The sequence below is a fragment of the Solanum dulcamara genome, chromosome 11 (assembly GCF_947179165.1).
Source record: "Solanum dulcamara chromosome 11, daSolDulc1.2, whole genome shotgun sequence".
In the NCBI taxonomy this organism is placed as follows: Eukaryota; Viridiplantae; Streptophyta; class Magnoliopsida; order Solanales; family Solanaceae; genus Solanum; species Solanum dulcamara.
In genome coordinates, this window is record NC_077247.1 from 39543131 (window position 1) to 39562646 (window position 19516).

Genomic DNA, 19516 nt, shown 5'->3' on the forward strand with positions numbered 1-19516 from the left:
AATACATCTATCGAGCAATTATACCCAATATTGAATTCAATAAATTTCTCATGACATGTTCATCTATTACCAGAAGATTTTTGAGATTTCTTTTCCAATTGTTTGAAAAATTTAAATCTACACCACCCCGCGCCATTGACATCCCTAACTGATACTTTCTACATAATCAAATTTTAAAGCAACTGAATGCTGGTAGGGAAACCTCAGGCTGAAATAGTCTACTTAATAATATTATCCAACGTCACTTATGAACTTGTTTATTCTATTTTCATAAGAAAAGTAATTTTACTAAATTTAAGAAAAATTATTTTTTAAAGAAAATATTTTGACCAATCAAACATGAAAAATTGAATAACATTTTTTATGTTTCCTGTATACCAGACACACCCATGTAAATCTCATTACGCTTGGTGAAGCAAAAATAAGCTAATACGAGTGATGAACGAACAAAATGCCACGGATTTTGGCAAAATTATGGGTTTAAATTAATTTAATTAATAATAACAAAAATAATTACAGAGGTTTAAGGATGCGTCTTTCCCAGTCATAGACACCCAACTTGTCCACATCCTGGAAGGAAAGGAAGTTGGAGTACAATGAATTTCTTCCTAACAACTTTGAGATTACAACAAGAAGCATTTCACAAGCCTGATTTTCTACCAATTTTGCTGCATCACTGAGCTCAGAAGAGTGATCTTTCCATGGCTGGTAAAATGACCTGTTCAACAAGAGTAACACCAATTATGTCTCTATTTATGTAATTCAAAGCAGCAGTTAATTATCAGGTGGCGGTGAATTAAGGAAAAAAATCAGCCTGTAAATTCATTGAAATACTTCATATTATTGCATGCTTTGTTTATGTAGCAACCCCATGTTCATCGACAGATTCTTTGGGATGAATGGATGTATATGTTACACACGCGCGAGAGGAAAGGGGAGGGGGGGGGATGATGGGCATGCACAGAAAAAACTGATCGGAGAACCTGAGAATTGGAACCCTAGACTCGGAAGAAAAGAGTTCCAACCAGTGGGGAATAATTTGTATGTCAATAAATCCCAACTCCAACATCAAAATGGTGTAAATATTTATAAGCAGCAGCAGTAGATTTAACAATGAGTGGCAACCTCCCAAGCACAAGCTGGGAACTTCAAAAGACCAGTGGAAGTACAACACATCGGAATTCCAGCACCCAGGGGATGTGGGGGTGGTGGGTTGATATTTTGATTTCTTCTGATTTTTTCTCCCAGAAACAAAATGTATTTCTAGAAAGTAATTCAGAGAGTAATATATGTACCATCTCCAGGCAGGATAAGCTTCAGCCGGGCAATTAATCTTGGAGAAGAGGGTTGCCAACTGAATTGCATCATCAGCTAAGATGCCTGTTTCTGTCAAGCAGCCAATAGCATAATAAACAAGTTAGCCATTAGTTTGAAATACAGAAAGTTGTCTTAACCACAGAAAGCAGATTGATAATATTACAAGTGTACCTGCGGAGGAAAGACTAGAAGAAAGAAGAAGGCAAAGTGCAGAAACGACAGATGGAAGCACTGTATAGTTTGTGCGTTGTAGCTGTTGCAGAAAAAAGATTGATGAAGCTAAAGTTTCTTCACATGCAAATGTCCTGCTGGTACCGTTACATCTTTGCTCACTCCACTCCATCAGAGAAAGCAGGTTATTGAGCTTAGATCTGTCAAAAGAATGACAGATGTCCAAATTACTGAATTTGAGGAAATACTTTCCTACAATCACTGATGCAGACAGCCAGCGAACGAGCTTTGATATCAGAGAATCATCTGATTCTTCCTCGGATTGCAGTCTCATATTGCAATCAAAATTTTCCGGCCCATGGACTTTTTCAATATTTGACTGCAAAGCAGTTAAAGTTGCCCAGCTAACAAACTTGGAAACTTTTTCCTTGTCCTGGAAAAAACAAAAAAACAAAATTGTTTTACAAATGATATGAATATAGAAAATCATACATAAAAATCAAAGCAAGTGATCCAGAAAAGCAGTACTAAAGCTTGATGGACATAACTTATGAATTCATCAGCATACTTAGACTAATTGCATTGCAAGTCAGGATATCATGGTCTGAATATATCTCAAACTCATGTACCAAGATTACATGTAATGATACTATAAAAAGTATATCTCAGACATGACCAAATATTTATGAAATAAAACATTGCTCATTTATCATGCTTGGGAGCGAGCTTTTTAAACATCTTTTAAGCAAGTCCCCCATAACCATTATCTGAATCGTTCCAAGCTGAAGCTCTACTTCACTGGCCAACATACTGTACATGGCAGCAAGAATGAACATTGCTGTCTTTACTACATATTCACCTGACCAAAAAAATTATTCTGGGTCCATCTCATTTTTAATGAAATCAGCTTCTTTTTCTTCTGTCTTCTTTCTTTTGGGTTGGAGAGGGGGCACATTTCCAGAGTACAGACCAAAAAAGAGTGTGTTAGAAAACATAATATCGAACTAGCAACTAGAAACCTCAAGTTATAGGCATGTAGGAAGTCCAAATCCAATTACATCAGCCATTCTAGTAAAAAAAAAAGAATTCTCACTTGCTTAAAAGGTAGAACCAGGACCTGGGAAAGCATACAGAAACGGAAAAAACAATAGATTTTATCAACTTAATGAATTAATTTCAAGATATAAGGCTTCCCAGTGTGGTGAAGGTAACAAAGAGTTTTTTTTTAAAAAAAAAGGTGGGTAGAAATGAGGAAAGGAGCATAGGAAGTAAATGAAAATGATTTACCGGCATAGTTAATAGTGCACAAGTTGCCCTGAAATATATTTTTCGAATGAAGCTTAAAATACCAAAAGCAGTCATTCAGATTATCAGTGTTACCCATGGTCAAACAATGCTCATCAATCATGCATTGCATTTCATTTGTTAACAACCGGAATCTTGATTGCCACACTTACCTCAGAACTCACTGCCCTCCCAATTTTAGCGTAAAATAACCACATCTTAAATTTTAACAAAGAACTCTGGAATGGATCTATATCACCAGAAGACTATCCTTCATTAGTCAGCTAAAACAAAACCAATGAGAAGCAGTATTTGTGTGAGTCCCAAAACCGGTCAAGTGAAGTAAGTGCAACATCAGTGATCATTCTAATGTGAAAGACAGTATAAGCTTGTGTTATGGAATACAAAGGCAACAACAGGCCCAATCCATTTTACATGCTGGTGAGTGAAATATTGGTGCCATTTCATCAAGAACAAGTGTTGTCACATACCACAGTCCTGGGCATGAATTTATAGCTAGTCAATAGATATGTTATCTGGGAAAAATCCTACATCACAATAAATGTGATGGAAGTCACATATTGAACCAGTACAAAGTCAACACTATGGTCTTGCATCTCTTGCAACTCAGACGTGAACTTGACAAGGTGTCACTAAAAGGGGCTCTAGTCCCACTTTCAGTGCCAACTAAAGGGAGCATGATATGATAGTTTAGGAACTATTCTGGAGTTCAAAAACAATTTTTCTACTGGTACCTTGGCAATCTGTCACATGTGTCCCATAGGAAAGATCCTCTTGGTCATACTCACACATCTTTAAGTGACAAATTCTACTTCTTTCATTAAGCAGATGAACAACTTATGCTACAGGACAATAGCAAAAGTTCAAAAAAAATATAATAAAGACAATAGCATGCAGTTCCCCCCAAAAGCAGTAAGCATCTAGTCTTGCATAGACACACTTTTTCAAAGTTTTCAAGGTGCACTCCATGTTTAGCTTGCAGCAGAACATAAAGCTTTCTATCAACAGATACACAGCTTATAGGAGTGATGGGGGATTACCATTCGCAAAATATTTACTGGAGGAGTGCTCATAAGTACAGCTTCAAGTCCAATTTGTGCAACAAGACTTTGCCTTCCATCACAGCATTCGTCAACAACTTCACATAACTGAAGTAAGCTCTCAACGGAGAGTGTAAAATGTGGTTGATAAACTTTCCTCTTTTGGGATATCCTCAATGTTGATCTCAATATTTGTATAATCAGTTTAACAAGTTGAGTATTTACTTTAAGCATTTCAACACCTTCAATTAGCATCTTGTATAGATTGCAAGAGAGTTCCACAAGCTGCTCCAAGGCATATTTCTGCATCCACTCAACAGTGTGTCTCGACAAAATAACTTCATTTAGTGCCTAAAATAAGAAACACATATTTTGTGTTTAGAGAATATTGTTTAGCCGTAAACACAAGCTTTCAGGGAAATAAAACAGTTCAATGCAAAATGGAAAACAATATCCCCCTAGAGATCAATGACTTTAATTTGGGAAAGTACCATAAGATCTATTGCTTTGGAAGGGCTGAATCATTATTTAATTTATTGATGGCGATGAGAGTAGCAATTCTTAAATAGAATTGAGTATAATGTACAGTGCAAACTATGGTGGAAAGTGATGCTGCATACTACTTGGAACCTACATCTGATAAAACATGGCACATACCCAGGGGCAATCAAGGTTGATGCTTGCAATTTTTTCTTTTCTACTGCCTAAAAATACAACTTAGAAAATAATATTTTTATACGTGATAACTCAGACATCAATCTATCATACCTCACAAACACTCTTTAACAGTGAATACATTGTCATGCATCCTAACATATAGGTCATCGTTAAATGCAGACATACCTTGCTCCTCAGCCTTCACTCACGTCTACATCAGATATCCCTCCCGTCATTAAGAAACAAGAAAATATATTTTCTCTAACACCTTAAATAGTCAAGAGAGAACAAAATAAAAGGGACAAAAAAGCTTGAGATTTTTTTTATATTACTCCCTCTGTCCCAATTTAAGTGTCTTTGTTTGACTGGACATGGAGTTTAAAAAACAAAGGGAGACTTTTAAATCTTGTGGTCTTAAATTAAAGATGTGTGTAGTCCTTTAAATCTTCTGGTCTTAAACTTATCATGTGAAATGTTGGAATTGGAAAACTTACTAAATATAGAAAGAAACACTCTTATTGGGACAGACCAAAAAGAAAAGACACTTAAATGGGGACGGAGGGAGTACTTAATAATGGGAACAAATACCTTCAGTATAACAGTCAACTCAACAAATGAATTTCTTCTGCATTGATTCCAAGAAAGAGATGAAATAACACAGGATGACCATGAGATCAAGCCACACTGTTCAACCAAGTACCTGACCATCTTGGGTATTCTGACAGACTTCTTCACTATCTGCAACATTAACCATCTAAATGAATTCAGTTCTTGCTTAGGAGAGGCTCATCACTTTTTAGAAAAGAGAAACATGATCGAGTGGAAAAACAAGCTCCTATCAAGAAAAAATCAAAAAATTTGTTCTGCATTAAACTAACAAATTGAAGACCACATTCTTTTGACAGTCTAACTACGTGAAACAAGAACTTCATGTACTCAAACATTTTGACAAAAAGATGTACTTAAAAGAGGAACAGCCTTGTCAATGCATGCACTCAGGGGCAGATCTATGTTGTTCCGAGAGGGTGCCACGCCACCCCCCAGTCTCGATTGAAAATCTGTATATACATGTATATTCGTACATCTATTTATAAGGAAAGTATAAATATTAAACGTGGCACCCTTGAAAATAATGAGTCTTGTGGTGCCCGTGGTTAAAGGTTAGGTTTCCTACTGTAGGAATGCAAGTTCGAGCCCTGCCGTGGAGTCTATTTTTTTAAAAAAAATTTATCATGCAAGATATAGATAGCGATTTTATTGAAAACAGAATTGTTAATAAGTAAATAAGAACTCTAGGCCTCTTGTAAGTAAAAATCTTAACTAGACCAACAGAACAAGTCTAAATTTTGTATGCAAATTTGCTAATAAATATTAAGTATTATTTTGCTCTACACTGGATTTTTTGCCATAGTTTACTGTTTAAAGCAGTGTGACACCCAGAGATTCAAAATCTTGGATCCCCCACTGCGTGCACTTATAGGGTTTTTGGTTAATACTTCTATTGTGTGTAAATTGGGAACCCCTGTATACAAGACGTACACAAAGGTTAATAGTTCTACTTACAGGATTATCTAAAAAACAAAGGATAAAAATACTTTCATTTTGGAATTTTACTCACTTCTTATCTACTGCATGAAAGGATAACTTAATAGCTGCTTAATTTAGCTCCCCAAAGATAGTTCTGAGGCAATAACTGCTTCATATTGGTACTGGTATTGAGTTTGTTTTTGATGTATTTAAATGAAAGAAACTATTTTACACACCTCAACCTCAGTAATAGAAAGCGAGAGAAGAGAAAAGGAAGAGATTTGCTTGTAAATAGTAACCCCCATCGGAGGAAATAAAGCAGCCGAACACTCTGGTGCAATTAAACTTTAAATTCTGAATGACTCTAGCTAATAAGAAACTAAACCAATAAATGGAGGTGATGATAGCAGCAATTATGGCGCTGAGATTTATCAACACAATATCATAGCTAAAATGCTATTCGTATAATCCGGTCTTCAATGGTAGATGTGATTTTAAAAGAAAAAAAAGGGGATGAGCTCGATGGTAACAGCTCACTGGTCCCTTGATTTGTTTGTATATCTGACTACAAGCAAAATTATAAGAGTCCACCCTTCTGGAATAACTAGAAAAGCTCAAAATACAGCAAAATGAGTTAAAAGGGGTGTTTGGAGGATGTGCAAGTCAGTGAGGATGATCTGGAATACACTGCCATCTTGTGTATGTGGGGTAATATGGAAGGAAATAAATGTAAGGTGCTTTGAAGGAAAAATAGAGACTGTACAGAAATTAAAGTATACTTGCTTATGGCTTTTGGCTTTTTGGAGTTATCTACAGGATAGGAAAGATGAATTTTGCATGCTTGATTTAATAGACTCACTACAGGAGTAGGATCTTATATAGGCAAAGCCTTTTCTTTTTGTTCTGTACAGAAGGGTTTCTATCTTTGTAATTCCCTGGCACTAGCTAAAATCCAGATTTAATGTGATTACTAGGGGTGTGCAAAAACCGAACCGACCGATAAACCAAACCGAAAAAAGTGTTATTGGTTTATTGCTATTGGGTTATTGGGTTAACGGTTATTTAATGATTTTATAAATAAAATTATTGGATTATCGGTTCGGTATTGGTTTTATAATATTGGGTTATTGGGTAAACCGATAACCCATTACAACTATAATAGTTTACTAATTTAATTTTTAGTTTTTTACTCATACACAAATATCAAACAAAAAATATTAATATAAATATATAATCAGTTAATCACTATATAATACTATTTAGTATTTAATATTTTAGTATATACCCTTTAGGCTTTGCCACTTTAGGTTCATTGGCAAGGATTTGCAAGTTGCTACGACCGCGGCTCCAGGATTCGTATATTTGTTTTAAAAGTTTTCTTATTGGTTAAACCGAAAACCGAACAGTTAAAGACCAAAAACAGATAAACCGAAAACCGATAACAAATATCTTATTGGTTTGGTTATCAGTTTAGCGTATTTAGAAACCGAAAACCGATAAACCAAACCGATAATACTTAAAATCAAACCGAACCGACCGATACACACCCCTAGTGATTACTACTTACCCTTTTCAAAAATAATAGTTTTTAGAAAACTAAAAATAACTAGGCATTTAGTTTCAGTTAAAAATAGATAGTTGTCATCATCTAGAAGCATAAAAGACCACCAGAAAACTCAGCAAAGTAAGCAAGAGACAAAATAAAGGAAAAACAAAAGACATCAAAAACCACAAGAAAACATGTGGCATTGTTACCTGAATAATCAACTTCATCAGTTAAACAAAAAATCACCAAAATGCTGAACACGTTAACCATCAAAACGCAACCACAAAAACTTAGAAAAGTAAGCAAGACACACAGCCCAAAAGGAGGAGAAAAAGACAACAAAACATAGGACTTTGATTACCTGAACAATCAACTCCTTCGACTCATGATCAGAAATAGGAGAAACATAGAAACTGAAAAGGGTCTCAAAAATGGCATTTCTGATGTATATTTGAGCATCGCCGTCCACATTCAATCCTGAGCATAATAGACGTTGCATCCACAATCTCTCCGTAATGAAATTAGTTGAGATACTCCAGAAAAAAGTCTGGAACAATGGAATACCCTGTAAAAAACAGAGGGAAAGAGAGAGGAAAAGCACTGTTAGATTACTTAGATAATGATCACATATGACTGAACAGTTGATCTTTAGGACAAATGGAACTTATAAATCTTTCCATATTAAATATATACCTTCATATTTGCATTTGGAGAGTGCATTAGATATTTACTTATTGCTGAATAATGGTCATGTGAAGGATCCAAAAGTACATAAGAAGCCTCTGCAACAAATATGGCAGTTACAGATGAAATCTTCTGCCAAGGCTCTTCAATACCATTTTGCAAGTACGACATTAGGAGGCGAAGTCGCATCACATTCTTCCTCTTCTGACATTTCTACAGGAAACAATAAAACTATAAAATCATGACATGATACTTCTACTGAAGAGTAACTAAAGCAGCTTTGAGAGAGATATCAACATCTTTTCCTGGAAAAAAAACCCAACCAATATGCCTGACAGTAATGATTGGCGTTGATCATTACAGATTACCCTATTTCTCTTACATAGGTAGGGATCTTTTATCAGACAACAACTGATGATACTACTTCATCACAAATTTCTATCTCTGTAAATATTTGCAGGCACAGCCACATCATTTGACCTAAAAACTTTCAGTTCATAATGCTGGCCTCTCTTTATAGCCTTTGTTTGAGAAGCAACAGAAATATACATAGGCTACTAAACTGTTAAAATACATGGTTCACAAGACTCTCATAATTTTAGTAGCTAATATAAGTTGTCTAAGTCTCCTACTATTGCTCAACACTGCTATTAAGATGAGATTTCGAAGTTTTATTGATTTAACTAGAAAAGAGTCTAAAGCTACTTCGGAAGAATTTCAATTTTCTTTAATATAAAACTGTATACAACGGTACTTTTTGATGAAAAGATGTTGGAAACTGCTTTCCTTTTAGGGAAGCAGACGCTATTTCAAGAAAATTCAAAAGTAAGAAAGAAATTCTGGGATGCAGGGAACACCTAAAAGGTATTACTCATGAACAGTCTATCCAAAAGAAAACTCATGTTTCAGCGAAGACTCCTGAGGGGCTAATTAGCTGCCTTCTGTAGATGGATTTCCTACTCACTAAGTTGCAAATACTCTTAATGCTAAGGATTTTCAAGAATCCCCTTAATTAACATTCTTGTCTAGTGCCAGGATAAGTCCATTTCCTACCTAGGCTTTCAATCAACTACTTTTTAGTTTATTCAGGATAACAATAAATGTTCTCAAAATATATTTATGTAAATGTAGATACACAAATTGATATTGGATACTCCTCGGAGAGAATCAAGTTTTTATTCTCTACGGCCACATACATTAACAACTCATTAAACTTGGCACAATTTGCCTGTTAGAAACTTCATTTTGCCGAGTGGCCAGATAGATGCCTCAACTAGGTAGGAATGTATCTCAGGAATATAGAAGTATGCATGGCATAGAACATATTTCACATAATTTTAAGCGCATAAATGGCTTAAAATTAGCTGACATAGGTTTCATTTCATACTTCTTTTTTACTTTCTTTGGTTTTTGTGTGAACACAAATCCAACACACTTCCCCGGTCAAATGTCCACCAGTGGCACCACCAACACTTCCATAGTTGCCAAACCAACCACGCACCACCATCTTTGCGTTGCTAACAGTATGTCAATTATCCAATCCCAGAAAATTATGCAATCTTTGAGTAGTGAAATCACACTTGAACATTCCCACTCACCAAATCCATTCATCAACAACTCCCCCACCAATTTCTCTTCTACCTAAGCCCTCTCATTTCATCCTCTTCACCAGAAAATTCCCCCAGCTTCGATTTGACCCCAAACCAAGACAACACCCTTGACCATGTAAATACAAACACATACCTCTATTTTCATCCATCAGCTCTTCGCGCCCATTTTCTTCAATAACACCACTCTTCAACCACCTGCCACACCACTGAAACTCCGCCATCCCAAAACCAACACAAATTTCATCACCCAAGACCACTGTGTAAACATCGATCACTCACCATGGTAAAACCTAAGAATTTCCTTTACAAATTTATCTACACCAACAGCACACAATTCAGAGAATGGCTGCACTGATTCCTTAACTCCATCTTCTTCTATGCAAAACCAACCACTACAAATACACTCAACACTCCATTGAAAGAGCTTCAGCCATAAACCAATTTCCCACCAAGACCTCTGTAATGAAGATTCTCAAAAATTATGTTGGATGCAGAGGGGAAGAAGCAGAGAATGGGGGAGGAGTCCTCTACTATTTTTCTTTTATTTTTTTTCCTTAATACATGTGTCAAACTTTTGGTCCAAATTACATGTGTCATTGATTGGTCAGATTGAAACGTCAAAACACGTCTTTCACGCGTTTGGTTTATGGATAGGTGAATTATACGAGACACACTTCTACCGAGCTGAAGTGTTCATCTATTTACTAGCAAAATTGGAGTTCCTAACTAATATTTCATGCCAAGATTGAGTGGCCATTCTCTATCATATACATCTAGTATGCAGGTTTTTCCCATCACATCAATGATTTATTTTGTCAAAAATAAAACACTATTTATTACAGATGTAGAATCTAAGCTGCTAGAGGAGCACTTGGACAAATTGGATACAAGATACTTTGTTGGACTCCTGAATGAAGACTACATAAAATAAATGGAGACAGAAGTATTGAACACTTAAAACTACAAACTAGAGGCATATGAATCACTCCACCTACTCTTTGGTGGCTTGGTACCATTTCTTAATTACTCCCTCTATCCTAAGTGCATGTCATTTTCGCTTCCCAAGTAAGCAAAGAATGTTTTACTAAAATAATTTAATATACACTTTACTCTATTTTGGTATTAAGTATTGCAACTTATAGTACTTAATGTCACTTTCTCAATATAACTAAAGAGAGAAAAGTTAAGACAACAATTTATACCTCCAGTGCACTCTTGAATCTTCCAAGAACCTCGTAACCTAGTTTCCTCATGTCATCATCAGGTGAAGATATACTGACAACAGTAATTGCAAGCAAGCCTAAGCTAGCAAACTCCAACGGCTCAATAAAACCCATAGAAAGACAGTGAACTGAGAAGTGCAAAATAAAAATGGGATCATACACGCGGAGTTTCTCGGCATCTGCATAATGTACCTGCAGAAAATTCAATAGTTTTGAATGTGACAGAATTGGGAGAAACTACAGAAATATCCCTTATTCCTTGTCCACAAAAATTGAAGGAATATCAAAGATTGTGAAATAAAGAGTTATCATTAATAGGAGTACCTCATATCTAAAGTCAGGATAATCCTTTTTAGGTTCTTTCAGAATCCCTGGACCAACTGTTCTATCATATGGGAAATAAAGCACAGTAGTTGCACAAACTTTGGGGTCTATGGGAATGTTTTCTCTGAAGAGGATCCTGCGGTAGTCATCAACTGCTTCCGCTTCACTCAAATTACTAGAGATAGTCTGCCCCAGTTCATTTTCTTTTCTGACTTTCAGCAGAGCACTACCCCATAGGTAATCCAATTTAGCCATACTTCCTTCGCCTAAGCTATTAGTCGAATTGATCTCGTCCATTAAGCTGAATATCTCCAAGTCAATCGCACTCATACTAGCGCCATAAGAAGACAACAGCAAGAAGAGCAGTTCCCTCAAATTTATTCCAATGTTTTTTACATTATCAATATCACATTGTCGAGCCCTGATTTGGAAAAGCAACCTAAGCAACTTCACAAGTTCCAACTGCCGAGCACATTCCTCAGATAGTTTACAATTATCTTTTAAATCATACACATCTTGATCAGCAAACTGAACATACGACCTCATGATGCTAGGCAAAGGAGTAAATATCATCCCAAAGTTAGAATGACCAGCTGAGATGTGAGAAGAATGGATGGTAGCTGCAAATTGAGAATGTGCAAGCAATAGTTGAATAATTGAAATGCAAGAGAACTTTCCCTCAGATATTGATGAGATAATAGCTCGGAGCAGCCCCAGTGTCATAGGATCGTTAAACCTATGCAGAAGAGATGACTTACCAAGTTGCTCTACAAATGAAAGAGAATCCAAATTCAGAAGACAATCATGCATCTCTCTTGTTATTTCCGTTACATTTTTTAGAATATACACTTCCAAATATCTAAATAAGGAACAGCTTCCAACTTCCATTTGCCTGAAGTTAACAACGTTCAAAGAGCATTTCTTGACAATAAGCTGCCAGGATTGAACCAGCAAGTTCAAAAGCCGGATTCTTGCCAAGTCTAAAATAGAGCAATCTTCTGAAGCAATCACTTCCGTGTTTTTCTTCAGCAGGGATGGAAACTTCCTCTTCTCGGGGAATAAAAGGGTCCTGCACAGACGTATTTTTGCCACAGTCTTGTTGACAAAATTCAAAGACTCCTCAACTGAATAAGCACCATCTTGAGTGAGATCGAACTCCAGCAGATCACTACAATCACTTGAGCAAATAGAATTGAATATACTCAAGCGCTTTTTCACTTTAACCAACTCGCCTCTTAATTCAAAGAACGATTGAACTACAAGAACAGTATTCGCGAGAAGACTACCTGAGACAAGATTCGGAAAATCTTCCATTGACAGGTTCTCAAAATATTCTACCTTAAATATCTCCTTGGAAACATAACTTTTCCAGATAGAGAGACCTTGCTTGAGTATTCCCCAATAAAAAGACGATATATGCTCATGAAGCATGCAAAGCTGGCCCCCAAATTTTGCAGGAATTGAATTTAAGTACAGGATAACAGTGGGAAGAAGCATCAGTGCGTCTTCATCAGAAAAATCACAAATTGGTGGTACTGTACAAGGCTTGACTGCCACATGTTTATTCATCCTATCTGAAAAAATATTTCCGAATACTGATAGATGCAGGGGGCTTATATCAGCAACAAGAAACAAGATTTCAGCTTTTATTTTCGTTATTTTGAGCATGCAATGAGAAAGGATATTGACATGAGTGTTTGCCACAGCTCTACATGTATCCTTAAGAAAAGGATGGCATTGCGTCTGCATAGCTTTATGTACTTTCACAACTTTTACAGCTTGGAGCAGACAGGCATCAGCAACATCAAGTTCAAATTGAGTGGCAATATCATATACTTGCAAAAGGATTTTCTCATAGAGGATGACATCATATTGTTCCTGTTGAATTCCCCAAAACAAGTAAAGAGGCATTTTTTCATGCGGCTGCGACATGTATGCTGCCAGATGACCAAATGCAGAACCAGCAATGTGTAATCCAACACAGAGAGCTGAAGTCATCCAAATAGAACGATCCTCAAGGTCAATTACAGACAGCATCCAATGGACCAATTCAAGCACCTCAAAGGGAGATATGAAATGAATCAAACTATGTAGAACATACAATATAGGAACTAAAGGTATTAAGTTCTTGGACTTCATGCATTCATTCATCTTGAGCTTAAATGTCAGAACCAGTTTCTTTACCACACTTTTGAATGAACTTACAACATGTTTATTGGCATTATAAACTTCAGATGAGGAGCTTTGGCCATAGCAAAAAGACAACCAGAACTCAGAAGTAGCTTTTACCAAATTAAGCACATGATGATCCATCTTGCAAACTTTCAGTTTGGCTGATTCCACAAACTGGTCTACACTGTCCTCAATTGCTCCACATGCAAAATCACTATTAACAGGGGATGGGTGCTCCAGCACTGCTGCCACAGCAGGGTGACCAAGGATAGTTACAACCAACTCCTCAACAAAGTTAGTTGTGAAACGACTACAGGTGTCTAGACCACAAGAATTAGATTTTTCAGCCAACAATTTTTCCAACATGCGGCTTAGGAGAAGGAAGCAAGCTGCGGAAAGCTTTTCAAGTCCCTCGAATTGCTCATTTCTATAGGATAACTGAGCTTGATTCAACCAAAAGAGTAAATAGTGGAAACAGGAAAGAAGATGATCAGATGTCTTCTCTGAAAGCTTTGCCAGAAGCAAGTTTTGCAATTCTGATTGATCAGACAAATCCAGTCCATCAATATCCAGAACAGCTGGAAAGAGAACATAAAATGGCGCATGCTCCAAAAATACAGAAAATGAATCAGACTCGTAGTCCATTGTTCTCCCACCACATAATCTAGTTAAGGCCCTTTCCAAACCCGTGAAGAAGATTTCTGGCCATCTCTTAGAAGCATCATTCAGAAGACTAGGTTCTGAGAAAAATAGTTGCATCAACAGTGACAGAGGGACCCCAAGCAATTTATTCGAGACAGATACTATTAAAGGGAAATTCTGTATTATCTCAGCTGGTGTTGTGCATGCAATTGAAAAGCAAAACCCAATGGTCAATCCAACCAGACTACCATCAGACTCACTCTTAAGCAATCTATGGACTTCACCAACAGTCCGAATAAAAGAACTGTCAGTATACACAAATTCTTTGATGTTGGAAGATATTCTGTAAGTTCCCTGCGATATTTTCCGTGACAAATGTAGCAATCTCTTGAATGGCTTCCACTCACAGGGACATTGAGAATCATCCAAGTCATACAGAGCATCAAGTCTCTCAGACAACTTCAGATTAATTATTGAAGATAAAACTGATGGATCCACCTAACAAGGTTCAGGAAAGATTTGAACTGTCAACCGGGGAAAGCAACTTAAGTGCTACCAATTCAAATGGAAAAAAGTACTTAAATGAACGGACAGAAAAGTACTTAAAAGAAAGGACATATACATACCTGAGTCTCCACGAGATACTTTAAGGTATTGCACACGTATGACGAAACCATTGACTTCTCAGAAGCAGAAAAAGCACCAGATTCAGAAGTTACTAATGCTAGGCACTTATCCAAGATGCAGATCGTGAAAGGGCTAAAATCAGGAGATATATCTGCAAGAAGTGTCAATAACTGTCAGAATATTGCAAGTAATCTCTTTCAGCTACTGCTAAGTTCTTCTTTTCAAGTTTGCAGTATTTTGGCAAAGAGATTTACAAGCCATTGGGTTAACTACTTCAGTTATCATCACAAATAAGATAGACCAAGTAAATGTTGGAGGAAAAGTTAACTTTCCAATTGAACCACGGTCATGATGCACTGTGAATCCAACAGAAACCGAAGTATTCAATCAGAAACAGCAAAATTAGAAGTGTTTTAACCAGTGAACAAGCAGAATAACGTTAAGGCCCAGAAGAAGAAAAAAAGAATAAAAAGTAATAGGAATCTTCAATAGTGTCAACTGAACAGAAAAAATATTCACTATATAAAGAAAAAACAAAACCCATCTTAAACTATGTTACAAAAACCAAGAACACTGTATGAAACTTCAATTACCTTTGGTGCCTGGTATGCTACTCAAAGAAGACCTTAAAAGATCCAAATAATAGAATAACTTATTGCCAGACTCAATTACAGCATCACGTAGGAAAAGACGAACAGGCGACGACAATTTTCTGTAGATATCACACCCTACTGCTCCTCCAAGCATGTTGTCTTTGCTATAACCAGGAATAAAGAAGAACCATGAACAAATTTCCTTTGGGTTTTTGTCAAATGCACCAGTACTATACATTGATGTCTTTGCTAGAATGTATGCTTGATCCTTAATGTCTCTGTTGGGTGAAAACATTAACAAGTCCAGAAATGGAAGCAAATGCTTGTACATTTGTGAGTGAACTCTTGTTGCAATTTCACATTTAGAGGACCAACCAACATGTTCTTGCAGCAGAGATAACAAAGTTTGCTGCAACATAGTTGGTAAAGCCAGCGGGTTGTTTGGTAGAATTTTGAAGAAATCAAACAATCCTTCCAACATCTTAGGCATTGTTTTCTGCAGAAAAAAAATATACAAAAAGTATGCATTAAATATCAGGATTTCTCCATTTCGTTTTTCTATTTCAATTAGGAACTATTACTTTGCCTGAACAAATTTACCCTCATAAATCAGATCATATATATACCATCTTAAACAGCAGAGAAATTCCAGCTTCAGGGCACATACAAGAAGAACAAAGGAAAATTCAACAAAAGAGTTTCAAATATAAATAGGCTTATTACATGGACATCTGAAGTTCTACCTAGGAACGTGACGTAAAGTTAAAAGTTTATGAAATTGGCATCCTCAAAATTCAAACTACATGATCCAAAATCACTGACTGATCCATCAAGAAAATGAAATAGTTCAAATAAGAATAAATAGACAGGGTACCAGTACAGTCATGCAATCCGAAAGTAAAATATCTACCCCCATACTTCCTTTAAAAGAAGTATTTCAAAGAGGAGTGAATAATATCTGGACTCATCAATAGTAAATAAATCAAACTTTGTTAGCACAATGTCAGGCCACTTAAACATTTCACGAAAAGTGTGGTTTTGAGGTTCAATGAACATTGTTGAAAAACTTACACAACTGTGCAAAAAGCAGTTGACGATCTTGGTCACTCACAGCATGGAGTAGCTTATGTAAGCACTAACTTAATACAATACAGCTATAGTTAATACAAAGTCTAACCAAAGGGATACTGCAGATAAGCAAACATGTTTTTATATGCAAGAAAAAAATCAATTTTTAGATGCAAAATTTTAATTTTCCTCAGTGCAACCAAAAGCATCCTCTTCCAATTACACAGTAATTTTCCCATAAGCCAGCACAACTAGGATTCAAAAGCTTGGAACTCACATAATAAATTGTTAAAGCATTAAGCAACTTGGCATAGAATAGCACTTCTGTGTCTTTTACAGTAGAGTCTGGCAAGGGAGAAGAATGCAAACTCCAGAGTTCTGTTATAAGCTTTACAAAGTAAGTGTCATCTTTAGAATCATCCATGTCATCTACGATTGCTTCACTGTCCAGGAACAGAGCTGCATCAGGGGAGTAACTAACCCCCGCTACAATGATATCTGTATCCTCATTTGCAACATCAATTTTCAGCTTCTTCCTACTGCTCAGCTTATCTCCTATTTCAGAATCTGCAGGTCTTTTCGAGCAATGTTCAAGACATCTGTAAAATTCATTCAGTGAAGAGAGTAATGAAAACAGAACTTGAGGATCAGGGAGAAAAATCCGAACTGCATTCCAGATATCTTGCTTGAGGGACTCCCATTTGTGGATCATTTGACCTTGGGAAGACAGGACACTGTTTAAAGCAGAAATTAGTAACTCCAACAGTTTCAGAACCTCCAACACGAGCTTCAAAGTTCCATGTTTCACTAGAGGATCCAAATGAAGTAAACCTTTATTAATCACTAGTCGAGAGAAGGATCGTGGTCCAATGCACTTCATGATATTTTGCACCTCTGGACTGTTAAGAGTTGGCGGCTCCTGGGTTTGAGAATCAAGAAACCCAAAGGCAAGTCCATCACCAACAGAGAAGAGCACATTGGCTGCCAAAGAAACTGAAGCAAACCTGCAAGTAATTCAGTCACAATGGACAAACAACAATAACACCAATACTACTATTCAAAAAATAAACTCAAACTAGCAAATATTATCTAACCAGTTACGCGATGAAGGGTCTTCAAGACTGTATGGGAACTCATCCAAATAAGCTGAACCAAAAGATGTCTTCCCCTTCACAATTGCCAAAAGCAGGTTTCTGTGATTCTCAATCTCTCCAGCTTTTAACTTTTTCATAAGGACCAATAATCTTTTCGGGTTTCCTCTCAATGGATTAGGTACCCTCTTCAAATCTGGCATCAATCCATTCGAAGGATCAGTACATACCATATATAACACTTCGTGAGCTAATTCTGCAGCCAACCCACCACCATCTCGTCCAGAAATGCTAGTGAGCTGCTCCAAAGTTACACTCCCGAAGAGCACACTTCTAAGCCCAGTGGGCACCAGTGAATCCGGAACAAGAACCCTATCACGCAAAGTGGACAACACATATACCACGGTATCATCATCATCATTTCCCAACCCACGAAGCACCCCAGAATACATATCCTTCTGCTGCAACACGCCCCTCAGCAACCTAGCATTCCCAACCTCCAAAAATGATACAGCAAAACCCACAAAAGCCTTCCTCGTCGAATGGTGCTTCTTTTTCCCTTCACTTTTCTTTGCTTTCCACTCAGCTAGTCTCCCAAATATAGGTATTTTAAAGTCAAAACTCTTGGCCACTTCCCATGCCATCCACGAACTACGCCTAGCTATAGAAGCCAACAGAGAAAGCGCAGCACGTTGGCGCTTTGCCTCTTTACTATTCAATTCTTTATACAAATCATTCATTCTCTTTTCCACAATCAATTTTGCAAACTTATCTAATACGTTAACTATTACAGCAACTTTCGGATCTTTATCGACTCTGTTTTTCCCATAGGAATGGTTGAGAAATGCAGAAATCAAATTGAAAACAACGTAAAGTCCAGTTTTGATTTTACGGAGCTCCCAAGCTTGTTCGAGTTCGATACACTTGGATGAGTTGTAGATGTATAAGCTGAGAAATTCAGGTCCGGAGTCGGACTTGAGAAGTTTGACGAACTCTTTTGAAGCATCGGAACAGAGTTGGAAATCTGTGGAGGTTAAGTTACGAAGAAGCTCTTTGAGTTTAGCCTCGTGAACGAGTTTATTCCCGAACTGTGGTATTGCTGCTTGTTCCATTGTTCCAGCAATTCAAGGACAATGCAAAAGCCCTCAACCTACATAAACAGAGGAGACAAACATTCAATGAAAACTTCCCCAGTTAAAAAAAGAAAACTTCCAAGGTGAGGAAATTTTCAAATGTAGAGTATAACTTATGCAACGCAGCAAATGGCAGCTTTAAATGCACCATTCATAAGGAGATACACATACCCTGAGTAGACGAATTTGACAGCTCCTTCTTCAGTTCTTCCTATGCAAAATAGCTAAACTGGAAACAACTTAACGTAACAAATATAGGAATTTCAAACTGAGAGGCGAAAGGGTAGACTTTCAAAATAGAAAAGCAGAAATTCTGATTTCAAATAGAGTGAATAAACTGGGAAAATTTCTATGCAATGCAAATTTCAACTTCTGGAAAGTTGCTTTTAGGGCTTTACTCAAGTAAGATGAACGAAGACTTGATATGCTTTTCCATTAAAAGACTTTCAATAAAAGTCGATTTTACCTTCGCGCTTCAGAATTAGGGCTTTGTTACAGTACGAATTGGAAGTAGCCGCGAAGAAGATTAAAAGGTTTTGGCTAAAAACACCCTTTAAGTATGATCACAATTTAAACTACATCCTAAGAGTATTCTTCCGAGCAAGAAGCATCCTTTTTGTTTGCTGAAGTGGACAATTTTGGTACGCAACGTTAAAAATTTCACGTGACCGATTTATATTGCCGCAAGATTTGATTCAAATTTATCTAAAAAAACGTAGTACTTGAGATCGATGGTCCATATTAGGTGAATTGTTGAAGGATACAACAGCTTTTTAAGAAATATAT

General features: G+C 36.7%; 1 protein-coding gene across 4 annotated transcripts; it reads right to left on the reverse strand.

Annotated features, from left to right (window-relative positions):
* Positions 1-472: 472 nt before the first annotated feature.
* Positions 473-19371, reverse strand: LOC129874030 (uncharacterized). Of its 4 annotated transcripts, none has more exons than XM_055949251.1 (14): positions 18902-19351; positions 17601-18747; positions 16784-17510; positions 15439-15934; positions 14845-14996; positions 11405-14716; positions 11060-11272; positions 8257-8460; positions 7925-8128; positions 5079-5228; positions 3834-4184; positions 1489-1921; positions 1296-1380; positions 473-718 (listed from the first exon to the last, which is right to left on the reverse strand). In XM_055949251.1, the coding sequence occupies exons 2-14, from the start codon at positions 18707-18709 to the stop codon at positions 514-516; spliced, it is 7641 nt and encodes a 2546-aa protein (XP_055805226.1). In that variant the 5' UTR covers positions 18710-18747; positions 18902-19351; the 3' UTR covers positions 473-513. The 4 variants fall into 4 exon arrangements, 3 of the variants coding, with proteins under 3 accessions (XP_055805226.1, XP_055805225.1, XP_055805227.1); XM_055949250.1 differs by having other exon boundaries at positions 1296-1386; positions 18902-19349; XM_055949252.1 differs by lacking the exon at positions 18902-19351 and having other exon boundaries at positions 1296-1386; positions 16784-17499; positions 17601-17745.
* Between the last annotated feature and the right edge of the window lie 145 nt (positions 19372-19516).

Coding starts and splice junctions, on each gene's coding strand:
- LOC129874030 (XM_055949250.1), bottom strand. CDS start 18,709: ATGGAACAAGCAGCAATACCACAGTTCGGGAATAAACTCGTTCACGAG. Junction 14,717..14,844: donor AGTATCTCGTGGAGACTCAG/GTATGTATATGT, acceptor GAACCTTGTTAG/GTGGATCCATCAGTTTTATC. Junction 1,387..1,488: donor TTCTAGTCTTTCCTCCGCAG/GTACACTTGTAA, acceptor GCTGCTTGACAG/AAACAGGCATCTTAGCTGAT.